This window comes from Dipteris shenzhenensis, chromosome 16 (assembly GCF_047967505.1).
Source record: "Dipteris shenzhenensis isolate YYH24624 ecotype China chromosome 16, Dip_SZ_1.0, whole genome shotgun sequence".
Classification (NCBI taxonomy): Eukaryota; Viridiplantae; Streptophyta; class Polypodiopsida; order Gleicheniales; family Dipteridaceae; genus Dipteris; species Dipteris shenzhenensis.
The window spans coordinates 1,034,958-1,061,233 of record NC_141611.1 but is presented as its reverse complement, the minus strand read 5'-3'; the positions used below and the strand labels follow the sequence as shown (position 1 = coordinate 1,061,233).

The following is a 26,276-nucleotide window of genomic DNA, read 5'->3' as shown; positions in this document are numbered from 1 at the left end:
GTGGCTTGAGGTCGCAGTCACTCGATGGTGATTCTAGAAATCTGGCAGACGTATGGCGATGGCGAGACGGTAGGCGTAAACAAAAAACGATTGTTCCGCCGTCGATTTCCTTGCGTGGGTGCTAACTGCACGTATAAGGTTTTGTGGGAATGTGCGATGGAGATACCTGAGCAGATAATTGCTTGACATTTCGGGCAGAGGGTGGGCACACATGCGTGTGTGAAAGGATGAAGAAAACGATACGTCCTAGTCAACGGAGCCGGCGATGCGATGACGGACGGTCTTCTCACGGAGTTTTTTTTTTGGCAAAGGTTTGGGCAGGCTTGCAAATGTTGACATGGCAAAAAGACAAGTGGCAGCACACGTGTGATGATGTGGCAGACAGGGCAGCATGCTAACATGGCAGCCAACTCAGAGCTGACGTGTCATTTTGACGCATGTCAAATGATGTGGCAGACCTACATGCAGAGATGACGTGGCATAGCACATGCAGAATGGTGACATGGCAGATTGAGTTGAGGTGGCTTACCGACAGTTAGTTAACTCTGGTTAGTTGAACCAGTATCCAGTCAGTTCAACCTTGGCCCAGTTAATCTAGCCAAACCAGACCAGTCTCGTTGGTGTAGCTAGACTGTGACCAATTCAATTAGTCCAGTTGCAAACTAACCAAACCAGAACTAGCTAGTCTGGTTAGAGTAACCAGCCGGTTACCCATCCAGTTACTGTCCCCAAAAAAACAAAAACAAAAAAAGGACAGTTGCAGAGACTGTTTCTGCCAGCAGATTTCACCTACCTGTCAGACTTTTACTGTCAGAAAAGCAGCAGAAAGACAGAAAAATCAGAGATTTGCAGAAAAGAGAAAATGCATGCCTTTGTGCACAGGAAAGATGAACCAAATGCATTCTGAGTGCTTTTTGCAGCAACAAGGAAAGGGGCAACATAGTCGTTGATGCTTTGGCCACTTTGTGGGTATATGCTTTGAATTGACAGCCCATTACTGGCACAAGTTGTAAATGCAAGACACCTCTTGTTGAGGTACTTTCTCTTTGAAAAGCAAAGGCTGAGTGCATTAGTTGCTTACACAGTGCGTGTGAGAGAGTTGCAGATCTCAGACAAGTTGCAGAGATGACGTCACAGCAGCATGCCCAATCATCCCATGAGGGAATGGCAAAGTCTAACCAGGTACAGTAGGCTGAAGCTATACAGATAAATAAAGAGAATGTCTACAAAGAGCTGATTACTCAGTTGCAAGAGGCAACAAGCGATCCCTTGTTTCGCAGAATGGTACCACCTCTTTTTGAGGGAAGCCAGAGAAGCCTCCCTCTGGAGCAGATCAGGAAGAAGTGGTGGTGGGGAAAAAGAGGAAAAGAGTAGGTCCTCTTCCCAAGAAGAAGAAGGCGAAGCACCATCACACTTCATCCAGTTCGTCTTCATCTTCTAGCTCTACCTCTTCATCCTCGACATCACCTCCTTCTTCGGGATCTTCAGAGTCAAAGAAGAAGAAGAAGAAGAAGGAGTCCAATACGAAGGCAGATACTAAAGACTTCAAGGACGGTGGGAAGTCAGTAAGATTTGCCACTTACAATGGCCAGTATGGCCAAGGCTATGCAGTTCATAAGGCAGTTTGATGCTGCCTTCAGCCTAGAAAATTTCAATGAGTCCTCAAAACTTCGTATGGTTGGTTTACACTTGACTGGTACAGCCAGTGCATGGTGGATAGCTAAAACAGCCAACTATGTAGCCCCTAGGAAATGGAAGGACTTCAAGAAAGCTTTCTATAAACAGTTTATTTCCAAACAGTTTCGGGATCATGTCCTTCTGGTTGAGAGAGCATTCATATGGAAGCACAAGATACAGTTGAGTCTTACAACCGGAAATTTAGGGATGAACACGTAATTACAGGTTTCACCTTTCAAGAATATTTCTGACAAGACTCAACTCAGGAAGCACAGGGCCAGAATCACTCCAAAGATACAGGCCCAAGTGAACACCAAAGATATTAAAGAAATATCATATCTCATGCATTCAGCCAATGTGGCTAGCCTCATGTACATGCAGGATCCTACTAGTGTGCCTTCACTATAGGCAGGGTTATTGGGGGATAAAAAGCCAACGACCCCCAAGTTTGAAACAAGAGAGTTCCCCAAGGCTCAAAAGAGGGGATTTCAGCCTCAGAAGCCAAGGGGAAACCAAGTGCAAAAGCCCTATAAGGGAAGACTACAGTTTACCCCTGAACAGATTGAAACTTTCAAGAAAGAGGGTAAATGCTTCAGGTGCGGCAAAGAGGGGCATGTGGCTGCCTAGTGCCCAGAAAAGCCTTCAACTTCGAAGGGAAAAGAGGCAGAGAAGCCACAGGGACTGCAAAACCAATGTCAGGAGGAATTCCTGACATACTGGGTCATGTTTCAAACCTAGAAGAATGAGAATTGCTGCTATCATGGGGCAAAGTCAGAGACCAGCAAGCGCTGATTTTATTTGATCCAGGGGCTACTGATAAATTTATATCAGAGGATCTAGCCCTGAGGCTGGGAATAAAGATGAAGGGGTTGGACAAGGCTCTGGATGCCGACCAAATGTTTTGTGGGAACCCTGTGCCAGTCACTCCATTGATAGGGAAGCTCCGTCTTCATATACAGAGTTATGTGGATCGAGAAGACTTCTTCATTTCTCCACTGAAACATCATAATGTAGTTTTGGGTATGCCTTGGTTTCATCGCAAGGCAATGAAGTTGACTCTTCCTGAAAGAGTGTTGGAGTTTGTACCTAGGGGCAAAGTACATCGTGTGGTTGCTAGGAATAGAGGGGAAACTATTCCCATTGTATCAAATAGTTCTATTGGAAAAGAAATAAAGTCTGCAGTTTCAGCTTACATGATTTTTGTAAAAGAGAGAGAGATGGAAATGCATGCTGAAATAAGTGAGGTAGATTTGAGTTTCTTGAAAATTTTAAAGATTGCTTTTCTGACGCTTTGCCAGGGGAGCTGCCCCCTGAGAGACCTGAGGATCATGGCATAGAACTCATTCATGGCAGCGAGCCACCCAATAGGCCCCCATACAGAGTTAATGCAACTCAACGAGAGGAGATTATGACTCAGGTGTAGGACTTGTTGTCCAAGGGGCTGATTCGGCCAAGTTCTTCTCCTTTTTGTTCCCTTGTACTGCTAGTACAGAAGAAAGATGGCTCATTCCGTATGTGTGTTGATTACCGCGCACTGAACAAAATGACCATCAAGAATAGATTCCCTATTCCGCGCATTGATGATGTGCTAGATCAATTAAATGGAGCTTCAGTTTTCAGCAAGATAAACCTAAAGAGTGGCTATCACCAAGTGAGGATACAGCCTCAGGATGTGCACAAGACAGCGTTCCGTACTACTTTTGGGTTGTATGAGTACTTTTGGATTGACAAATGCCCTAGCTACTTTCAATAAGATGATGGATTGTATCTTACGACCCTACAGACAGTTCACCAGTACCTTCTTCGATGACATAATTGTCTTTTCTAAGTCCAAAGAAGAGCACAAGGAACATCTTGCTATAGTGTTTCAAGAACTGAGAAATCATCAGCTCTATGCAAACAGCAAGAAAAGTGAATTCTTCCTGAAAGAACTCCATTACTTGGGGCATATAATATCCAAAGATGGGATACAGATCAATCCGGCAAAGATCCGTGCCATTCAGGAATGGCACGAGCTGAAAACTGTGCATGGAGTTCGAAGTTTCCTAGACCTGTGTTCTTAATATAAAAGATTTATCAGGCATTTTGCGGATATAGCCGCTCCACTCCACAATCTTACCAAGAAAAATGCAGCTTTCAGATGGGGAATCCCACAAAAGATAGCATTCATCACACTCAAAGAGAGACTGTCCACATAGCCAATTTTAATAGTTCCAGATTTGTATCAGCCATTTGATGTGGATTGTGATGCTTGTGGGAAATGTGTTAGGGCTGCATTGCATCAGAATGGTCATGTAGTGGCCTATGAGGGTAGGAGACTCCGAGATGCAGAGAGATATCTAGGAATCTATGAGAAAGAGTTATTGGCTGTAATTCATGCCATCCATACATGGAAGCATTATCTTTTGGGTGCAGATTTTACAGTTTAGACAAATCACCAAAGTCTAAGATACTTTTTGACTCAAACAAAGCTTTCCGAGAAGCATATGAAATGGGCAAATATGCTGTCAATGTATCATTTTCAGATTGTCCATACTCCAGGAGTTCGGAACACAGTGGTAGATGCCTTGTCCCGAAGAATAATGTGACTATTGCTTATCATCAGGACCTGGAAGACATGAGAGAGCAATATGCTAATGATGCAGATTTTGTCGAGATTTTACAGCAAATGCAAGAGGGGCAGTCCACCAACCACTATTCCCTGAAAGATGGGTATTTAATGAAAGATGATTGCCTATGCATCACCCAAGAGATGAGGAAAAAGATTTTGGAGGAATGCCATGCACCTCCCTATGCTGGGCATAGAGGAATTATAGCAACAACTCAAGCACTAGAGAGGTATTTCTTTTGGCCAGGGATGCGGAAAGATATACATCAGTTTGTTACTGAATGCCTTGCGTGTCAGAAAGTGAAGTATGATAGACGGAAGGCACCTGGCCTACTTATGCCTCTTCCTGTGCCTCACGCACAGTGGGAAAGTATTGCAATGGACTTTATTTTTTATTTTCCAAGATCAAAGTCAAGGAATGATGGGATTTGGACTATCATTGATAGATTCAGCAAGCAAGCTCATTTCATTCCGGTTCGTAAAACCATAAAGGCAGATCATATGGCTAAGCTTTTCATGCGACAGATCTTTAAGCACCATGGTATGCCTAGGTCCATTGTTAGTGATCGAGATCCCAGAATCACTAGTCTATTCTGGAGAGCTTTATTTGATGATATGGGGACGAATCTGATTTTTTCTTCTTCTTTCCATCCCCAGACAGATGGTCAAAGTGAAGTAGCAAATTCTACAGCATTGGATATGCTGAAATGCTACGTGGGTGACCAAGGTTCAGACTAGGAAAAGTACCTACCATTGGTAGAGTTTGCTTACAATAATACAGTACACAGCTCTACAGGGAAAGCCCCCTTTGAGGTCATTTATGGGAAGGTGATTCTGCCACCTATCCTAAGGACCAAAGATGAAAATTTTGCAGCTGATCAGTTTGTGAGAGACTCCAGACAGCTTTCAGCCAAGTCCGGACAGCCATTGAAAGGTCTCAAGAGAAGCATAAAAGAGCTGCAGATAAGCATAGGAGACAGTTAAATCTCAAGGAAGGGGATTGGGTACTTTTGAAGTTCAAGAAAGCTAGACTCCGGAAGTTTAAAGGCAAACAGAAAGTGTATGCAAAGTTATCTTCTAGATACTATGGCCCTTTCAGGGTTACAGAAAAGATTAATGAGATTGCATACAGGTTAGCATTGCGAGAGCATTGGAGGATTCACAATGCATGCCATGTGAGTCTTCTAAAGAAATTCGAGGGGCCAGAGCCTGCAGACCCAATATCAAAGGATCCACCAAAAGTGGATGAGCTGGAGGAAGTCCTTCAGCCAGAGCAAATTGTGTACCATATTGTACGAAAAGACCCTCAGGGCAAGGAGTTTTATAGGTATCTAAATTCAAGAATTATACGGCATTGGATGCCAAGTGGATGGATGAAGACATCTTGTCCGATCATCCACAGCTTTTGGATGTTTACAAGAAAGCTTTTCAGTTGAGGTCAACTGAATAGAAGCCAAGGGGATATCACCACAATGTAAATATCCTAAGTCCAAGTACAGTTGACCTTTAATCTCATCATAATTAAAGAGTTTTCATATGTGTTAATTATGGTCTAAGAGTTCTTTTAATGGTCAAAGAAGTGACTACAGTCAAAGATACTTGACTCTGGTCAAGTAAGCTTGATTTCGGTCGGGGAGACTTGGTTTATTACCAAGAAGGTTAACTACGGTTAACCAGAGAACCACAGAGCTGACTACGGTCAGAGAGTGTTGACTTCAATCAACGAGACTTCGCATACGCCAAGAGGGTTAACTACAGTTAACCAAGTTGTGCCAACTTCGGTTGGAGAGATGTGCCAGCTTCGGTTGGAGAGACTTAGCCATAATTAAGACGCCACGACCATTAGTCAAAGCTCCTTAATTACGACCAAGAGGATTGACTTCGGTCGACCAAGAATTGTGTTCTATGTTTTGTTCACATGTTTGTCCACTGGAGACGCCCACCTGTGACTAGGATTAGTCCACAGTCTCTTATTTGCATGCAAAGCGCTAACAATTAATGGATGCCATGGTGGTGCACTTTAATTAATTGTTGCAGGTACTGTGAGGGGCTAAAGACCCAAGTAATTTGGAGCGTAGCCAGTATTTCGGAGGCCACCCGCGTGACCAAGTGCTACGAGGAGGCATGTAATAGGACTTAATCTAGATTTTAGACAAGTGGCATGTTGCCATTTTGAAAGGAGCTTGAAGCTCTTGTAAAATGATTTCATGTTTGAATCTGTAAGGGATAGCTCTACGCTGAATTGTGTACTTAGACTCTCATTATGAATAAAAACCTTCGGGGGGGTTCCAGCCTGACGATTTTGTCCTCGGCCCTAGTGTGTTTGTAGAGAGAGAAAAAGAGAGAGAACGCAATAGAGAATGTTTGCAGTAGTTTTGTCGTGGAGATTGCACATGGACACATCAAAGAAGGATAAGAATGGAGGAATTCTAGTGATATTCAATGGCAAAAAATTTCTTTGGGGAATTGTGTCAAACACTGAGAAGAAACCAAAGGGTAACACATCAGAAGCAGAGAAGAGTGCATGGGAGACAAAGAATGAGAAGGCCGTTGGGTACATGGGTTGAGTTCTACCATCTCGATGTAAAGGCCACTGTAGTAGAGAATTGGCAGACGCTAGAGACTTTGTTTGGAGTTCGCATGAAACACTCCGAACCTAATCTTAAGCAAGAATTGTTCGACTTACGGATACATGAAGATGAGACACTCAGGGTGTTTTTAAATAGGATGCAAGCCTTGCTGAGGCAACTAAATGAGCTTGGAGCAAGGATCGAAGATGAAGATAAAAAGGCAATCCTACAAAAAAGTTTATCTACTGATCAGTATGGAGAAGTGGTACATATACTGCGCCTTGATGATGAGATCGACTTTCTTGATTGTGTTGGGATGTTACTTAGTGAGGAGAAGCGCAATAATGTATATGTCTATGATTCAAGAGTATATGCTGTGACAGACAATCGCGATGCTCGAAAGGATAAGAAGTGTCATTAGTGGGGTAAGGATGGGCACATTGAAAAGTTTTGCTACACTAAACAGTGTGATGAGCTACTGAAGATGGATAAGGGAAAAGAGAAGGCACTTGCAGTGGATGAAAGAAAAAAAAAAGTTACTATGTTGGTCAAAGTTGACCATCTTAGTGATCAACATTGGGCCTTCTAACATTTCTATGAGATCGGGAGGGCAGTGTTGAGTGCAGATTCAAGCTCTTTGTGAGCAACTTTTGGTTGTTGAGCTCTTTGTAAGCAGATTGTTGCAAATGTTTCGAGTTCTTTGTGAACACTAGTAATTGTTGGTGTGTGTTTGAGATGCTCTTCGTGAGCATCATTTTCGTTTTGGATGCTCTTTGTGAGCGTATGCTTTGTGATGTAATAAAAGGCGACAAGCCCAGTAGGGATGAGCCTATTTAGATTGTTTCTCCCCATTTCGGCTGTGGGAGGGATTGTTGGAAAGTCATCCTCATGGGAAGGCATGTATTGCCCTAAGGTTGCTAGGATGCTTATGATTGGTTGGCTGACGTGAACCTTGTTGGTGATTGGACCACGCAAACAAGGGGCGTGTGATTGGCTCACCAATGCATGGGCAACTACGTAGCAGAAAGCTTTGTGGTGATTGATCTTCTAACACATGGCGGTTTAGAAGGTACTCGTAGCTGGTTGTGGCGGTGACTGAGGCGGTCATGCAGTGGTTCTATTAAATCATGAAGAGTCGACGTTCTCTGTCCTTTTGTCGAGGTTTTGTGAGTCCTGAGCTTGGAGCTTAGGCTCAGCTCTCTAGTCTTACATATAGAGCAGCTGCTATCAAGAGTCATAGGGTTTTTAGTTGAGTCGTCTACGTTGTATGAACTGCAATAAGGCCGGTCGGCATGAGCAGGTTGATTGAAGTGTTTTGCCCATGAAATATAGTCATGTGTTCTTCTATAGTTTCTCTGAAAACTTTAATCTATTTGCGACTATTTGCTGGTTCTCTTAATTTCTCATTTGATAGAGTCTAGTGTGAGATCTTTGTCATCGACCTCTTGGAGATCTTGGGTTTGTGATTTATGTGGGAAAGTGTCTTCGTGAATAGAATAATTCCATGCAATTTTCCAACATGCACATGAGATCAAGGGAGCCTACCATTGGCCTCCCTAAAGATATTCCTCTACTCGGTTCAGATACTGGCAATGGAGGCAAATGCTAGGTAGCTATTTCTTGGATTGAAGAGAGGTGGGATGGCCTTACATGTAAGGTCTTGCAGACAAAGGAATTGCGAGAGGATTGGAACCAATCTGACCAAAATTTGCAGTTCATAAACACAGCTTAGGCAAAGTATAACTGCAAGGTCCTCTCAAATAGGTGAAGCAACATAAGAAGACACAACCATCTCAGCATCCTGGCATGAGGGCAAACCATCCCCCTCACTGTTTTGGCCAAATTTCTAAGATAGGGGTGCCACTTAGAATTCTCTTCAGGGCGTGGGCCTAGTGCATTGATCCTTACCCAATTTCCTACAACATAGCCTAGAGAGGATTGATGTTACCAGAGCCACCAGATCTGACAGATCCTCACCCGCAGGACGATGGTTAACGTCTTTGGAGTGGCAGAGGATTAAAGTGGTTGGGAGATGGGGAAGGAGCTGGGACATTGACTACCAACCCTGCAATATGAGTTCTTTCAGTAGCGCTTGTGGCTCTGGGGGACCTGTCCGCTTCAAGAGATTCAATGGGACCTCGGAAGTGGTTTTGGCATTAGAAGGCAGACAGGTTGTGGAAGTGGAGTTCTTTTCATATATCATTCAGATCGGAAGACGCTTACAATTGGAGCCCTCAGCATCCAAGGAGCAGCACTGGGTAGAGCAACACATCCCCACTAAGGTCATTACCAAATCCTAACCACAGCTTTGGACCAGCCTGCCCAAGGAAGATCTCCTATTTTTTCTGGTTTTGGCCCAAGGAAGCCTATCTATTGGCGGGTGGGTAGTACAGATACGGAGAGATGGGACCTGTCGTTGTTGCTCGGAACTTTATCTAGAGACAATAGTACACTTTTCCCCTTGGCACAAAGATCTGGTTGGGCTTTCTTACGATATGGCCAAGGTGAGGATCCATCGGGTATTCACGTAGGGGATGGTGGCCTCACGCGCACTTAAAGATTCTGCAGCTGAGCATACTACACTCTATACCTTTGTATTTCCAACCTGTAAAGACAACCAAATTGATGGCACATAACATTTAGCATTCCAATGTCGCAGTGCAGATAAGTAGAGTCCCCATTGAAGAGTCCAAGCAGTGCTAAGTGAAACTGATACCATAGAATTTGAGATACATGGCTGCAGATCACTGTCAGTTTTGAGGCACCTCACAATGGAGGGGGAAGGCATCGTGGCCACACTGTTAGGCCTGGAGGTAAAGGATGACTAGATATTTTCAGAGGTATAATGCGACAGCCCATTGATGCAGAAATTTTTTATGATAAATTAAACAAAGCATTATTTTTTTATGCAAAGACAGCAAATATCTTGTTTTAATTTCTATATCTTGGATGGACCTGGTTTGTTCAATATATTTAGTTGAGCTATTTGACACCCACAATGTTGGTGTGCAGAGCTTCTTGAACTCAAGTGTTCCCAGCCCCTGCTGTGTTCCTTGAAGAATTGGAGGACGGATGTTAATTCCCTTTATAAAGAAATTTAAGGCAAGTAGGCAGAGGAAGAGCGAAGGAACGCACCCTTGCAAGAAAATACCCTGCAACATCGGGTAGCATATGTAGTTCGCCCCTTCTTCTGTATGTAGCTTGAATCGCAGAGTCCTTCCACAATTCTTCAACTAAAGGGGCATACTCGCGAGTGGCTGCAGGAAAATATGCATCAAGGTGTCCATTTGCCATAATTTCCAAAAACCAGTCTGCTTTGAGCTTTAACTTGGCATTGAAAGTGTATGGGTTCTTAGTTTGTGCCTGACTTCTCTCTCCAATTTCCCCTGCAACAAGATCTGATGCACCTTGTATTTCACCACATCAGATTGGGGGAAAAAATAATTATAAGAGTCATTTGTACAGCATCTTATCATATACACAAAGCATCAGGCATTTCCTTTTAAGTACACTATTCCATATGATACTTGACTTTTAGTGCCAGGAATTCAACTCCTCATACTTGGTAAAACCCTATGCAACACAATACTCGGAAATTTATGAAAGCAGCAGGAAGAGTTTCTATGAACAAAAACAAGAATTCAAGACGACAAATCCATGCAAGTTCCCTTTGGACGCATTCTAGACCCATATTAGACTTTTTATGCTGGCCTTGTTAGCAGGCTTCTATATCCACCAGTGTCCAAAAGGCTTACTCATGTGGAGTCAATCTGCTTGTGAGTACACACGAAATCCAAACACATTCAAAACATCGTCCACATACAAAGCTATAAACATTTACGTGTAGCAGAGAAAGTTGGGCATATTTGATGGAGACAAGCTATAACGGAATTTCACAAATGCAGATAGACATGTAGATGGTACATTGTATGCACAATTTGTGGGCATCCTGATCTATATAACTAGTACGAGGCCACATATAGCTCATGCAGTTCGAAGTAGTCAGTTAGTATATGGTTCACCCCAAGGAGATATTGAAAGGGTGCAGGAGGGATTCAGAACATTAAAAGCACCAAAAACGTGGATTTATGTTGCACCAGAGCACCGGATGTCATACAATTGGCTTTGGTTTCTCATGGGACACAGGGTTTGCTTTTCGGAGCAGCAAGAAGAACACCACTAAAACACCTACATCTACAAAGGGACAGAACATGCTACTTATGAAGCACTATGGATCAGACATGCCCATGTAGAGCTAACAAAAGTTGAGTATGCCATCACTTCCTCCAATTGACCGCATGTGAGAGGGAATCCATATGGTCCTATCTGTATAGCCAAAGTTGCATGCTTTACCATGAACCTGGTATATCATGCCCGCACATGAAAGCAAATCAACAACTTCATTGCAGACTATGCAGATTCACCTCGCTTCTAGATATAGATGGGAGAAAAAGGGAGAGTACTTACGAAAGGTATTTGAGAGCATTCGGATGTATGTTTCTGACTATTGCTGGATGTGATGATACGCCTGGCTGGATATCCATTGCAGAGCACTTCCATCTGATATGGAGATATGTTTCACACTTTCTGTAGCCAGCCTTCAGGAAACTAAAGGGCAGTGAACCTCTGCTAAACTGTCAAATGCCTCAAATACAGCCACAATGCATCACACCAAACACTTCCTTTACTTAAATTTACTTCGAAATAAACTTAATAACAACACTGTGGAGGCTAGAGTACACAAGACACCCACTGGCCTCAAATGCCTTGGTGCCCCTTTCGGTATTTATTTAATTCTTCTAAATGGAAATGCTTTACACCAGCCGTGCATCCCTGCACTGCTCCTCTTGCAATTCCTATGACTATCCTCTGGGCATCTATTCCCTACTGCACCACTAGGATCCAACTAGCAAGGCAATCTTAGGCATTCACTTCTGACTTGACGCAACTGAAAGCATCAAAGCAACCAAACCAACACGCAAACTGTGCTCAAGGCAGCCTCAAGGCTTTCACATGCACCACAAAAACCTGCCCTCTTTCAAGAGCAGCTCGTGGCGATGTTTATCTACTGCACGTTTGTGCTTCTCCTGGCTTTTCTAGAGGGCCTTCTAAAAGGCAACATCGAGACTTTCCACAAATCTGTCTGCTTCAAAAATCTTCTCTTTTGTATGCAGAATGGGAGGTACCTTCCGTTCTCCTACTACAATCTCAAAGGGTGCTTTCCCTGTACATGAATGTACAATGTTGTTGTATGCAAACTCAACAAGAGGCAGAAATTGCTCCCATTTCGATTGCTGATCCAAAATATAACACTTGAGAAGATCAAGGGTAGTGGAGTTGGCTTCTTCTGACTGTCCATCAGATTCAAGATGGAAAGAGGATGAGAAATTCAGCATGGTACCCATATTCTCAAAGATACCTCTCCAAAAAAGACTAGTCAACCGCAAGTCTCGATCACCGACAACAATCGATTGAGGCATCCCGTGAAATTTGAACACATGAGACATAAAAAGTCTCGTCATCTGGTCTTCTGTACCGGAATAAAATGGGCCTGCTTGCTGAATCTGCAAATAATGGTCCATATCCCATCATGTCCCGATGATGTGCGTGGAAGATCGAAGATGAAATCCATAGCAATGCTCTGCCAAGGTCGATCAGAAATGGATAAAGGCTGCAGCAGTCCAGCTGGCTTCGGTCTGTCATATTTCACCTTTTGGCAGGTGATGCATGTCCTAACATATGCCTTGACATCCTTCCTCAATGTCGGCCAAAAGAAATAATGCTCCACAACTTTGATGGTGGCATCAATGCCTCTGTGTCCTGGGCATGACTCTCAATCAAAACTTTTGGCCTCAACTTTTGTGTGACACACAATCTGCCATGCATCATCAGAAAACCCTCCTTGAGAGTATAGTGCTCATGCCTCTGGCCCTCAACCAACTGATCACCAATCCATGCAAAATCAGTATCATTGGCATATTGATTCCACTGTTGCATCCGTACGCGTACGGATTCCGTAGGACCGTACGTACGGACGTCCGTACGTGCCTTTTTTTTGGGGGGGAGGAATCGGGATGCGTACCTTATATTATTGCTTGGCTCCTATTTTCGAATCCGTACGATGTCCTTGTGAAGGCTCCCGAATCCCAAGAAAGGCTGTACGTACTACATAGTACAGTCTATGCCCAAATTTCAATCACGATTCACCGACTCTCTGCTTGCACACCGACCTTGCTACCTCAAGAGCCTATTTAGGCAGACGTTTGCCCTCTATTTGGGCAGCCCTTTGCCCTCTTCTCAAGAGCCTATTTAGGCAGCCCTTTGCCCTCTTCTTCAGTCCCGACTCCCGAGTCCCCTCAGCCCTTCACTCTTCTTCAGTTTGCCCTCTTCTTCAGCACCTTGCTGCCCTCTATTTAGGCAGCCCTTTGCCCTCTTCTACTGGCTTTGGAGGTGAGTGGTCACCGTACAGTTGCAGCCCGCAGCTTGCCTCTACGCTCTACCTGCTCCAAGTGTCAAGGTAATTGCAATGGCTGCTCTTTTTTCCTGTTTTGCAGCAAGTGCTCTCTCTTTAGTTGATGCCATCTAACAGGGCAGCCTGCAAGGGCTTCAAGCCCTCTTTGGAAATTGTTCCTTTGCCCAATGCCTTTAACCTTATTTGCCCTCTTTTGCAAATTTGTAGCTTGCAGATCTACAAATGGGAAGACAAAAAGGACCAGAATGGGAATTTGTAGAGGCCTTAAAGCCTTTGGGGAAGGGCCAATACACTTGTAAATGTAAATATTGCCCTCATTCATGGGATGGAGGAACGACCCGTATAAGGGCACATTTTCTTGGGCTTAGGGGTTGACAAGTGTACCGCTCCTCCTGAAAATGTGAAAGATACTTGTCGAAGATTGCAGGCAAAGGATGAGGATGAGCAAGAGGATGAGAATGAAGATGCAGCTTGAGGCTTGAGCCTCATCGGTTGTGAATTGTCATGCATGCTTTATTTCCGGGCTGTGACACATTGGCAGCCTTTTCTTTATGATGTTTTGCCTTTCATGTTTTGGTGTAGTTACTAGTACCTACTTCCTTTGATCATGATGTTTTGGTGGAGTATTAATTATTGATCTATGATCTATGATTCCATTTTTTAACAGTGGACACTATGTATCATGTATGAATCATGATGTATCAAAATCTAGAATCCAAATGACTACGGTCTCTGAAGGCTAGAGTCTTTCATGAATGATGAATCACGATTCACGACTCATGACTCATGAGTGATGACTTTAAAATTAATACAAGTTTCAAGTTTCAGTTTAATACCTCTATGTCAATTTAATGTGTACAATGATCAATGATCAATCTATATTTTTCTGAAATTTTTTGGGTAAAACTAGGGTCACGTATGTTTCAGCCCCAAGGGCTGAACCATACTCCAATCATACTTCCGTACTCGTATGGCATATGCATATGGTAACGTATGGAAAAAACTATGATCGATTCTTCATGGCATCAAGCTTATCATGATATGCAATGAAATGAAACATAGAAAGAAAGCTGGGCCACCTCATGTGCTTCTCGGACAGCTTTCTCTGAGTGAGAAAGTACCGTAAGGATTGGTGATCGGTCTGAACATAAAAATCAGCACCTAAAAGACAATGCTTCTAGGTCGAAAGAGCATGTATGACAGTCAACATCTCTTTCTCATAGATGCCAAAATTCATTTCAACGTCCTTGAGCACTCTACTCTCACATGCCACCACTCTACCGTCTTGCATAAGTAGCCCGCCTACGCTATTCCCACATGCATCAGCTTGGACAGCAAAGGGCTTGCGAAGATCGGGCAATATGATAAAAGCATCGGAGCAAAGTTCCTCTTTCAGCTTCTCAAAGCTGCAATCTCGGTGGTACCCCATCTAGAAGTGACCCCTTTCTTCTGTAAGGCATGGAGTGGTGATGCAATCTCTACAAAATATCGGATAAATCTCCTCTAGTACGAGCACAAGCCTAGAAAGCTACGTACTTCATCAATGTTCTTCAGGTGTGGCCAATTTCTAATAGCCTCTACTTTGGAGGGGTCCATCCCGACTCCATCCTTAGAAACAATATGTCCGAGAAAATGGATCTCATGCATGAAAATTTCACGTTTCTTGGCGTTGACAAGCAGCTTATGCTTCCGAGGCTCCTCAAAAACAATTGCCAGGTGCTTCTTATGTTCAGCCTCATCCTAAGAGAACATGATGATGTCTTTAAAAAAACTGACATCAAAGACTCGGTGTTCTCTAAAAATTATGTCCATCATTCTGTTGAAGGTGGCAGGTGCATTCGTCAATCCAAATGGCATGACAAGAAACTCATACAAACCAAATGTGGTTCGGAATATGTTTGTGCACATCCTCAGGCTAGTGGTAGCCACTCTTCATATCAATGCGGCTGAACATTCCACATCCTTGTAACCTATCCAAAATATCATATATCCTGGGTATAGGGAATATGTTCTTAATTGTGATTTTATTGAGGATTCGGTAGTCAATGCACATCCGTTGGGATCCATCCTTCTTCTGGACCAAAAGCACGCGTGAGCAACAAGGTGAAGAGCTGGGCTGAATCAGCCCCTTCTCTAACAAGTCCTTGACTTGATTCATGATTTCCTCTTGTTGGGCTGCACTGACCCGGTAAGGAGGTCTGTTAGGTGGGCTGCTATCAAGGATTATGTCTATCATATGGTCTTTGGGCCTTTCAGGGGGCAACTCCTGTGGAAGAGAGTCAAAAAAACACTCCTTAAACTAGAAAAGAAAATCTGTCTGCTGCTTTTTCAGCTTAGAGAAATTAGATTTTCTTCTACTGACTACTTTTCAGATGCAAACACTAAGTATGCTTAAAGGTGTTTTTTCATTACATTGCCAATGGCAGAAGCAGATACAGTAGGAATAGATTCTCCCTTCAGCTTAGCATCAAGAACATGTGTTTTGCCACGGAGCGTGATTGTGATAGTTTTATTCTTAGTTTCCAAAACATCCCCAACTTGAAAGTACCAGGGTATTCCCAGTAACACATCACAACCATTCAGCAGCATAATGCAAAACTCTTCCGTGTCCACGTAGCTCTAAATGTGCATTCTCAGCTTGCCTATCAGTGGAGGGGGACGAGCATTTTCCGAGCGAAATCTTCCGAGCGTCCAAGTGAAAGGTAAAAAAAAAGCTTCCAACTATGTAAAAATATGGCCAAAATGGATTGGAAGAAAACATAGTTTCACTTAGAAATATGCAAAGTATTATAGCAATGCCTATTTTATACACAAATCTTTACGTGAATCTTTGGGAATGGTGAGTAACATAATGGGATGGCTTTTAAAGAAACCCACATATAGAGTAGACTTCTCTACGAAAATTCCCTTATGATCCTTCTTACAACTTTTACTTAATAGGAGGTGACATTGAAAACCCTCTCTCAACCTATCTTCATAAAAGGGTTTCTCCAAAGAAACCTCATTGAAGCAAGCCATCAAGGTAATTTTGCCAGCGAAACTCCTTTGAAGTATGTCTTCCAAGGTAGTTTCGCCAGCGAAACTACCTTGGACAGCACTTTTAAAAAGTGATATAACTTTCACATCCAATGTCCAAATATAATCATTCAACCACTCAAATTGATCGGAAAACCCCATTTGAGCACATCTATGTGGTTATATCTTGCATATATAGTATTAAAGTTTACATGTATTTCATGAGAGTGATATATAAGCCCATGTTAACACTTATTTATGGTAGTTTAAACTTCTTTAGAAACATATCCATAAATATCTTGTTATTTACGCTATAAAAACACTAGAAAGATCTTATCATATGATATAATTGTGTTTAATAAGTAATTATATATGTATAATATTATTACATTGAGAGCGATTATGAGGGATGTTTCTTTTCAATACTTTTTTAAGATAATAACAAGGGTACAAAGGGATGTCTATGAATAAGAAAATTTATGTTATGTAAAAATTAATGAGTGAATAGTTCGTATATTTTTATGATAAAGAGATCTAGCTCTAGTGAAACTAAAAGTGTAAAAACCATGTTTCCTAAATAATTACAATTTTTTAAATCTCTAAAAAAAAAAGCTCGGATAAACCTGCTCATAGGTTTTTGCTCATAAAATTGACAGATCCTCAGTGGAGTAATTGATTGGCTGAGCCCTGGGCAAGCCATGTCCACATCACACAAAGGACCCATCTCTTTTGCCTTTATTCCCAACTTTCCAACCAGCTCTGGAGAAATGAAGTTGGCTTTGGCCCCCAGATCGAAAAACATCAAAGTTGTTTGGTCTCTTATCTTGCCCCATGCCCGACATAACTCTATAGCATCCACATTCTAAACAGCCCCGATCAAGTATGGCAAAAGACCAGCAATGGCTTCGGGCTTCTTAATCTTCTGATCATTTCTTCTCTTCCTTTTTTTCTTTTTTTCTTTTTTTTTTTTTACAAAGTAAGGAACCTTCTATTAATGCTTGAAAGATTTCATACAAAACAACAGCCCCGAAGGTGCTGAGTATGAAAAAAACCGGGAAAGGCTGAAAGAAAAACCAGCTTGTTCCAGAGAAGCCCAGATCACTCCCTAGGGGATCTCTGAAACTGGGGCTAACAGCCAAGTGGGGGGACTATACAGCCAACGAATCCCTCGCAAAGTGAAGATGTAGAAAACACCTGCAGGCCAAGCCTTGCAGAAACAAGCACGCCTCTCAATAGTCGCCCTGGAGTCTGGAGTCCCGCGCTCCCAGGTAAACCGTAGAGTGTAGATGATATCCTGCCAGATAGCAACCAAGGTAGCCGAGGGTGGAATCGGATGCTCTCCCATCACAAGACTGCACCGAGCCATGCAAAAGTTCCAAGCCGTGATGCTGGCTACCACCTCCCAAACACTGTCCTCCCTAGGAGGAGGAGGAGCTAGGGTGTCAGGGGGGACCGCCTCGTGGAGTGCAATCCTCTGAATGCTTTGACCCTGTATCCAATCTGAAGCGCATGTCCTCCCTCTGTTAACCAAGCCACCATCCCCCAGAGGGCTCTCATCCAAATACTCGCTGCGCTACGACAGCTCCATAGGCAATGCGGGATAGTCTCCAGGACACCATCTAAGCAGCAGTGGCAGTGCCCCTCCACTCGCATCTGCTCCAACCACAAACCGATGGGCAAGCCTCCGTGGGCTGCCAGCCAGAAGAAGTATGAGATCTTCCTCGGCCCCAAGCTGGACCACAACTACGTCCAAAACCTGGAGCGAACATCCCAAGGCACTCTCTGGGTCACCCAATGTCTTTCCCTCGAGGGAGTCCACCTAGACGAGTCCATCTAAAGTCTCCTGCCAATCTGTATGGTGTAGGAAAATAAAGGCACCTCATCTATCGTCCCAGCTAGGCCGCCCCTAGAGAGTCAGAACCACTCCCCCGAGTCCCACTGGACCTCCCTCAAGGGTCTACCCTCCCATAGCCAGAGGCGCCATCGAGAGTTGTCTTGCTCTGAGATACTAGGATCAATGTGCCACTCCTTCCCCAAGCATCCTACCACTCTGATCATCTGCCAGCTAGAGTGCGTGCTGCCGCGCTGCATCAAAATCCTCAAAGGAACACCAGTACGGGAAAACTGCCCCAACCATCTGCTGTCTCTCCTCATGTGAAGTCCTTCCCACCAGGACTCAGGAATGGCTAAGTCGATCTCGACCATCTGCTGCCCTGCCCCTCTCAAATGCACTAGGGTGTTAGGCCTCACCTCTGCCTCCATGGGTAGTATGCTCCAGTGACCAAAAGACCCCGCTGGACCACTATCCCTCTGTGCCCAGCCAATGTGAGTCCGCTGCCCAAGCATACGTCCCTCCTGATCTCTGACCTTTGGGTGCCACATAAGGGGCTGGCGCTCAAATTCCTCTCTCCATCTGGGCGGAGCACGGATGAGGCCCCCTGCTAGTCTCCGCCAAATCCTGTGGAGGCTCCTCATCAAGGGGGGGCCCTTCCCCGTAAGGGGGGCCTCTGAGAAGATCCATCTATGTGAAGGCTGCCACTGTCCCCCAGTGCGTGGGGTGTTCCTCAGAAGCCCTCTCTGTAGGAGGAGCTTCCAAGGCTCGGCACCTGGGATGAGGCCACGAACCACCAACTTACCCAAAAGGGCCTTGCTCTGCATCTCCGGATCAATGATACCCAAGCCTCCCAGTGCCTGCGGCATGATCACTTTCTGCCAAGCTACTCAGACCCTAGAGTTCCTCATGCCGTCTGAGCCTTCCCAGAGGAAGTTCCGTACCAACAGTCGGAGCTGCCCAATGCAACCTTTGTGAAAGCACCAACAGGAGGCAATATACCAGGCAGTGGCAAGAAGGACCTGGTTTGCCACTAAGATGCGACCTGTGAGGGAGAGTTTGGCCGAGCTTCAATAGAGAAGCTTGCCCGAGCACTCTCAAGGACCGGAGCAATCTGCTGCTCTGCTGTGATGTCAATACCCACCTGGCATCCGAGGTATCTCGCTGTCTAGCCCCGCGGTATCCATCTGAAACCAACGTCACTCCCCCACTCACGGATCTCCTGTGTCTCCTCAAAGCCCGTGAAAAAGCCTATGGATTTCGTCAAGTTGATCTGTGCTCCCGAGGCCTCACAATAGATAGCCAAGGCACCTCTGACTCTCTCTAGACTCGTTGTGGTGCCCTCAACATACAAGGCCGTGTCATCTGCAAACTCCGAGTCAAGGAGCTCCTCCTCCTGTCTAATTGGGAGTCTCAACCCTGTGAGACCCGCCACATGTGATCTCAAGTAGTACCCCAGAGCCTCTGCTACAAACAAGAAGAGGAAGGGAGATAGTGGGCAGCCCTAGCAGACCGAGCGAGAGAGAGGAAAGGCCTCGCCTGTGTATCCTTCAATAATCATCTGACTAGAGCTCCCTGCGTATAGCGCTGAAACTCCTCTGACCCATCTGTCTGAGAAACCCAATCTCCTCATAGTGCCCTCGAGGAAAGACCACTCCACCCTGTAGTAGGCCTTCTCGAAGTCCAAGAGAAGGATGGCTAGTGGCTATGACTCCTCCCTGGACCAATCCACTGCCTCCCAGAACGTGAAGATGTTGCCCAAGATGCTGCACTCCTGGACAAACCCAGTATGTGTGTCATGTATGATGTCAATGAGGCCGTAACCGCAAACTCAAGACCTTGGCGAGGATCTTGTATGCAGTATCAAGCAAAGTGATCGGCCTCCACTGTCGGATATCTGACCTATCTCCCTCTTTCGGGATCAAACAAATCCACCCCTTGCGTAAGGACTGAGGGAGAAGGCCTGTGTCGAAAATCTCATGGCAGGCTAAATGGAAAGGAGTGGAGATAATCTCCCAGAAGTTCCGGAAGAAGGCCAGAGTCAAGCCATCCTCCCCTGGGCATTTTTGGATCGGGCAAGCCTTGAGGGCTTCCCAGAGCTCCTCATCTGTGAAAGGCTCCTCAAGTCTGCTACATAGGTCCCGCTAGATTACTGTCGAAACGTGATTCCAAACTAGCTCTCGGGCCACAAGACCGATTGGAGTCATCCTCTCTATTTGAAAGAGCTGGCTCTAAAAACCCGTAGTCATGTCAAGAATCTCCTGCTAGTCAGTGTGCACAATGCCCTGCGAGTCCCGGAGACGCTGTAGCTGTGTGCCCGTCGATCGAGGCCCAGTGGTCTGAACACCCCAAACACAACCGCACATGTCTGGAGAGGCCAGAAGTGTGCTTGGTCCACCTTTGCCTCCATCCGCAATCTGATAACTCCCATCACTAAACCACACACCGGCTCCTCTCGCGTGAAGCTAAGCGAAAAGTTCACCTCCGCGCCATGGGCGTACCAAAGATCTAGTCCCTGTGGGCCCATCCACTCGTCCATCATGAGCATAAGCTGATTACCCAAAATAGCATCAAACACCTCCAAAGACCACTTCTCCAACCCTGTGGAGGCAAACGAAAATCTCCAAACGGGGTGTGTCTGAGACATAGTTAGGGGAAACGGAAACGGGGAAACGGGGAACGGAAACATTTCGGGATTTCTGGGAGGGCTGAAACGGGGAAACGCCACGTCAACAAGGGAGAGGAGTAGATGATGATGGAGGGCTGAAGCAGGCTGCAGGAGAGAAAGGAGAGGAAATGGAGTGAATGGGGCTGAAGGAGGGCTGGAAAACCTTGAGGATGGAGAGAGTATGAGGCTGAAGGAGTGGAACGAGCCTGGAGACCAAAATCAAAAGCAAAAAGACAAAAAATGTGATTTTGGAGACCTAGCAGCCTGTGTTGTCTGAAACGGCACGTTTCAGAACTCTGAAACGCGTTTCAGACTGGCTGAAACGTTTCAGCCAGCCGTTTCAGGGTCTTGAAACGTTTCAGACTCTGAAACGCGTTTCAAGAAACGGGGCTTCTCTGAAACGGCGTTTCAGGCCTGGCTGGGCTCTGAAACGCGTTTCAGCGTAACTGTGGTCTGAGATCCCACTGCACTGATCAAACTCCCCTTGCGGGACTGAAGGACCATGAGTGTGACCTCCAATGGTAGAGGGTATGAGTCCAGAATCTCCAGATAGTTCCAGGGTCCTAACCTCCAGAAGTCTTGCGGTAAGGGACGCCCAGGCTGAAGGTTGGGAGCTGCTAGCTAAGAAGACGAGCCTCGTCTCTCAAGATCCCTCTCTGAGCAGACCTGCTGCTGCGATGAGGAGGCTGAAGGGGGTGTCATCGTTCCCTTGCTTGATGGCAGGGATGTCAAAGAGAAAGAAGTTGCTACTCGAGCGGAGAGGAGAGCGACGGGAGAGGGAGAGTTCGAGACGCGGGGGACAGAGGACGAGGGGCGGGTGGTGAGAGTGACCATCGAAGGGGGGGCTAAGGAGGGAGGAGGGGGCAGGGGGAACCCTAGAGGGGCAGGGGGAAGTGAAGAGAAGGAGGGGGAGGGGGAGGGGGAGGGGGTGGGGGGGGGGGGGGGGGGGGGGGGGGGGGGGAAGGGGAAGGAGGAGGCAAAAGGCCGCAATCCCAGGCCCCCCCTGCTGATCAGGCTCGCCGGGGCTCTGGATTGGCTCCTCTAAACAGAGTAACTATTGGACACCTTAAAACAACAGGGTAGATTTTTAAGATTTACGATTTCCTAATTCTCTATATGCATAAAAATAAAAAGATGAAAAGTCAGTCGTGGAACTTTCCCCCATTTCATGACATCCAGATGAATTCAGGAACATGCCCAAACTCATCCTCTGAAAACACAACAGTGTGCTATTTCAAAAAAGTTGAATTTATAATCCTGTCTTCTTTCTGGATAACACATACCAGGAAAAAGGAAGAGTCTAATCTTGCATAGGAGACAGCTTGCATAAGCACAAAAGAGAATACGTGCTTTGTGACGTGTTCTCAGAAACAGTTTGCACTAGAATAGCAGCAAAACTATGAGCAAATCAAAACTGGAGACAGAAATTCAATTCATATAGCCTCCTACAAATCTAGTGACAAATAAGAAGACCATTCGAAGCCCTGCATCTCCCTTAACTAGATGGACAGCTCAGTAGCCTTGTTGCAATCATAAATTGTAAATTTAAGGTGGGGTTCAGCATTTTGTTAACTCATGTAAATGATTATAGTCCTACTTCACTAACATCCCACAGCTCATTTGGCAGATATAAAGGTGAATTAAACTGAAGATAGCAAAAACAAAAGATGTAATGGCAAAGCAAAAGAATTACAAACTGAATTAATATTTACCCTGTACATGCTACAGACAAATTCAGTATCACCTAGTACTTATTTCTGGCCACAAAATCCTGTAATAATCGTCTACATTGATCTCAAACAACACCTCATTATGACCAAAGACAGTCACAAATAATACTGCGTGAAATTTTCAGACCAAACAAGAACCTTCCCAAACAATTCACTACCTGATCCAGGAGATGAGGGCATTGGTGGCTCAGCATCAGGAGTTGCAGACAAGTTAGTTCCCGATAAGTCATTGTATTCATTTGGACACACTTTTGCTGCTTCTTCCTCCTCAAAGCGCTCACGTCCTTCCAGCAGTATGCTGATATACTGGTATATGTTGCGTTGTATCAACATCTTTATACTTACTAACTCCTCTTGTGTAAAACCCACATCCTTATACAAGAACTTAGCCTGTCCATATTCACAGACCGATCCAATAATATCAAAAACCATGAATTAAAGCGTGAGAAACTAAAAGATGGACAATAAGGACTGATTGAAGGATGCATGCTCTGGGAAATTACAAACATATGAGGAATCAATACATTATGCTCTGAAGAAGCCACAAAAACAAAGCAACCCTTTCTTAATGGAGAGGGCAGAAGAGAGAAGATTAGTGATTATAGGGCACGAAAACTTTAGCCCTGGTATGGTCTTCTAGGGTACTTATGACTAGTTAGTCCTACTTAGTACACTTAGGAAATTTAGTCCTAAGTGGTTGGACCTTACAATGGCCACTATTATACTTTCAAATTATCCATTTTGCAGTACACTCCGTTGCTTGTCTGCTCCCTTGCATTTCAGCTTCCTTCCATTGCACTCCCGTCCAACAATGGTATCAGAGCAACTTGTTCTGGATCCAGCCTGCTCCCACCCTTGCTTGTTTCAGCTCGCCATTGGCAGCTCCTTGTCTCAGCCTGCTTAGATTCCTCACCAACAACGGCTCATTTGAGCTCAATACTGCTCGAACAGCTTCAGCACAGGCCCATACAGATTTGCGACGAGCTACTTCAGCATTCATGCTGACCCACGAGCTGCTGCAATACTTGAAATCTGATGTTTGTGCCATATTTTGCGCTATCTCCTGCTCGCCTTTTCAGCTACGACTTGCTGGAGTCATGTGCATGTTCCTATTCAGCGCCCTGCCACTTCAGCATCTGTATTTGTGTCGCCAACTACTGAGAGCTCCACTCAGTGCCTACAGTCCTGTGCATCTTTCTGTTCAGCATCACCAGCCGTCCGTACAGGTCCGTGAATACTTGCAGTATTTGTTTGTACAACTTTACAGTTGGCCACAAAGTCCGTACGACTATACGGACTCGTTGACTATCCGTACAATTTTGCCGTTTCTGTCCATATGGGATTTTGATAGATCATTGCTTCAATAGGTTCTTGTACACAGCAACTTCATGGTACCAGCCACTCCCAGTTGCAGTTTGCAGGTTGCACTTACAGATTTAGTCGACTCTGCTGACTTCATGCCTACCAGACTTGCCGAAGTTTGGGGCTTTTGGGTCTATTGACAGAAATTGCAGTCAAAATTGGACTCCATCATTCACATTTTGGGTTTCCTTCGATTTGCCCTCTCAAAAATTGGGGCTTTTGCTCCATTTGGCCTTTGTGCCTTTGGGGTTCTTTTTCAGGTACCCATAGTGTATTTGAGCAAACTTGGATAAAGCTTTCTTGGACAAACTTTTGCAGGACAGATTTTTCAGCCAGCCTTTTGCAGGTCAGTCTTTCCATGAACAATTTGTGGACAGCTTTGTGCATTTGGCTCAGATTTGAGCAACCAGTCGGGCATTCGCATTTGCAGACATTTTGCTGCCATTTTTGGCTGCAGATTTTGCAATCACATGTTTGGGCAGCAAGCTTATTTGCAGTGATAGCCTTGAGGCATTGACATTTGCACTTTTGCAGAGCACATATATTTATTTGGGGGATTTTGCAATGGCAAAAAATGATTTGCTTGGAATGCTTGCAATTGAGGACAAGCTTGATGGCACCAACTATCCTATGTGGTCGTACATGGTGTACCACTTGGTTGTTGCCAAATATTGTTGCAAGAACAACGGTGAGGCTTCCCTCTTTGGCATCCATTGCCACTACACCCCCGTCTTCACAGGTGGTGCTACCGTTGCTACGTCTAGATCATCTACCATAGCTGCATGGAATGCCTTCCACACTGGATCAAATTCGATGGGATCATACCTATGCTTGGGCACATGCCTTGATTGCATTGTCTTGCAAGAGGTTCATTATATCCCACATTCAGCCTTGTAGCACGGCAAATGCTGCATGGGATACATTGGCCAATCTCTATCAGATTCGGAATGAGGCCAGAGCTGCCTTGGACAATGTCAAGATGGAAGAAAGAGACAACAATCCTTATCCAAGCTGTGCTACGATGTTGAGGTTAGGGGCCATGGGTAACCCCAACCACTACACCTTTGGATCGGCTTGTAATATTGCTCTTTTGCAGGAGGAGCAGAGTCGCACAAATAGGGCTGCCTCCATCAATGTAGACCAAGCCTTTGCCACAAATCACAAAGGCAAAGGAAAGGGAGACGAAAATTTCAGCAAGCCCAAACCTACTTTTGGTATATCATCTTCTTCTAGCCAGGGTGATGGCAAGTAAAAAAAGAGATGCATTGTCACCAAGCTGTAAATATTCCAAAGTCAAAGCATACGTTGACTGTTTATTGATCATAATTAATGTGTTGTTCAATATTAATTATGTTCAAAGAGTTATCTTCATTTGGTCAAAGTCTTGACTCCGGTCAAAGATACTTAACCCCGGCTAAGTAAGCCTAACCTCGATTAGGAAGATCTGGCTTCGGCCAAGATGGTTAATCACTATTAACCAAGCAATTAAAGTGTTGACTTCGGTCACGAGACTTGGCTCACGCTAAGAGGGTCAAGAATTATGTTCTATGTTTTGTTCACATGTTTGCTTGGTGGGGACGCCCACAATGACTAGGATTAGTCCATAGATTATTATTTGCATGCAAAGCGCTGAACATTAATCGGTGCCATGGTTGTGCGCTTTAGTTAATGGTTGCAGGTTTGAAGGATCAAGTAATTTGGAGCTAGGCGAGCGCTTCGGAGATCACTCGTGTGACCAAGTGCTTCGAAGACTCCAGAGTTGCCCCTAGTGGCATGTAATTAGGAAAGTAGTCTAGAATTTGACACTTGGCATGTTGCCAAATGAATGAGCTTGAAGCTCTTTGTAAAACTACTCCCGTTTTCGATTCTTGGAAGACAGCTCCACGCTGAAACTTTGTACTCATATTATCTCTCATGAATAAAGACCTTGGGGGGGGTCCAGCCCAACAATTTGTCCTGGGCTTAGTGTTGTGAGAGTGAGAGAGAGAGTAAGAGAGAGTTTCTGAGAAGAATATGCAAAAATCAAAGAATGGAGTTTGCTGTAATCAAGGTTTCATGAAGGAGATTGCATTGGTATCAGAGCATGGTTTCACAGCTTCCTCAAACTGTGACGATCCAACAAAGCTTCAGGATGTGAAGTCTCTGAGTGATCGGAAGATTATTACACCGGTCAATGTTTCGATTTGATCGTCTGCAAGATGCGCCAGAAATAGAGGCTAGTAAGGCTTTGTGAAAGTGGCTCTGTGGGCGTCAACCCTGGGCAAGATTCGACAGAGAGAGCAGAATCGAAGTTATACGATTGGGAGTCCCAGAGGTTTTGGCCTTTGTACGCCCTTCTTGCCT

The 26,276-nt window shown here is 44.8% G+C and overlaps 1 protein-coding gene across 4 annotated transcripts in view; it reads right to left on the bottom strand.

Annotated features, from left to right (window-relative positions):
* The window catches only part of LOC147892371 (extra-large guanine nucleotide-binding protein 3-like), an 80,787-nt gene that overhangs the window by 17,938 nt on the left and 36,573 nt on the right, over positions 1 to 26,276 (bottom strand). For 2 of the 4 annotated variants that reach the window (XM_087386923.1, XM_087386919.1), the window contains 2 exons: positions 22,730 to 22,961; positions 9,991 to 10,262 (listed from right to left, as the gene is read on the bottom strand). In XM_087386923.1, the coding sequence (XP_087243049.1) occupies positions 9,991 to 10,262; positions 22,730 to 22,961 (504 nt within the window). The remainder of the gene's footprint in view (positions 1 to 9,990; positions 10,263 to 22,729; positions 22,962 to 26,276) is intronic. The other 2 variants (XM_087386922.1, XM_087386921.1) reach the window with 2 other exon arrangements.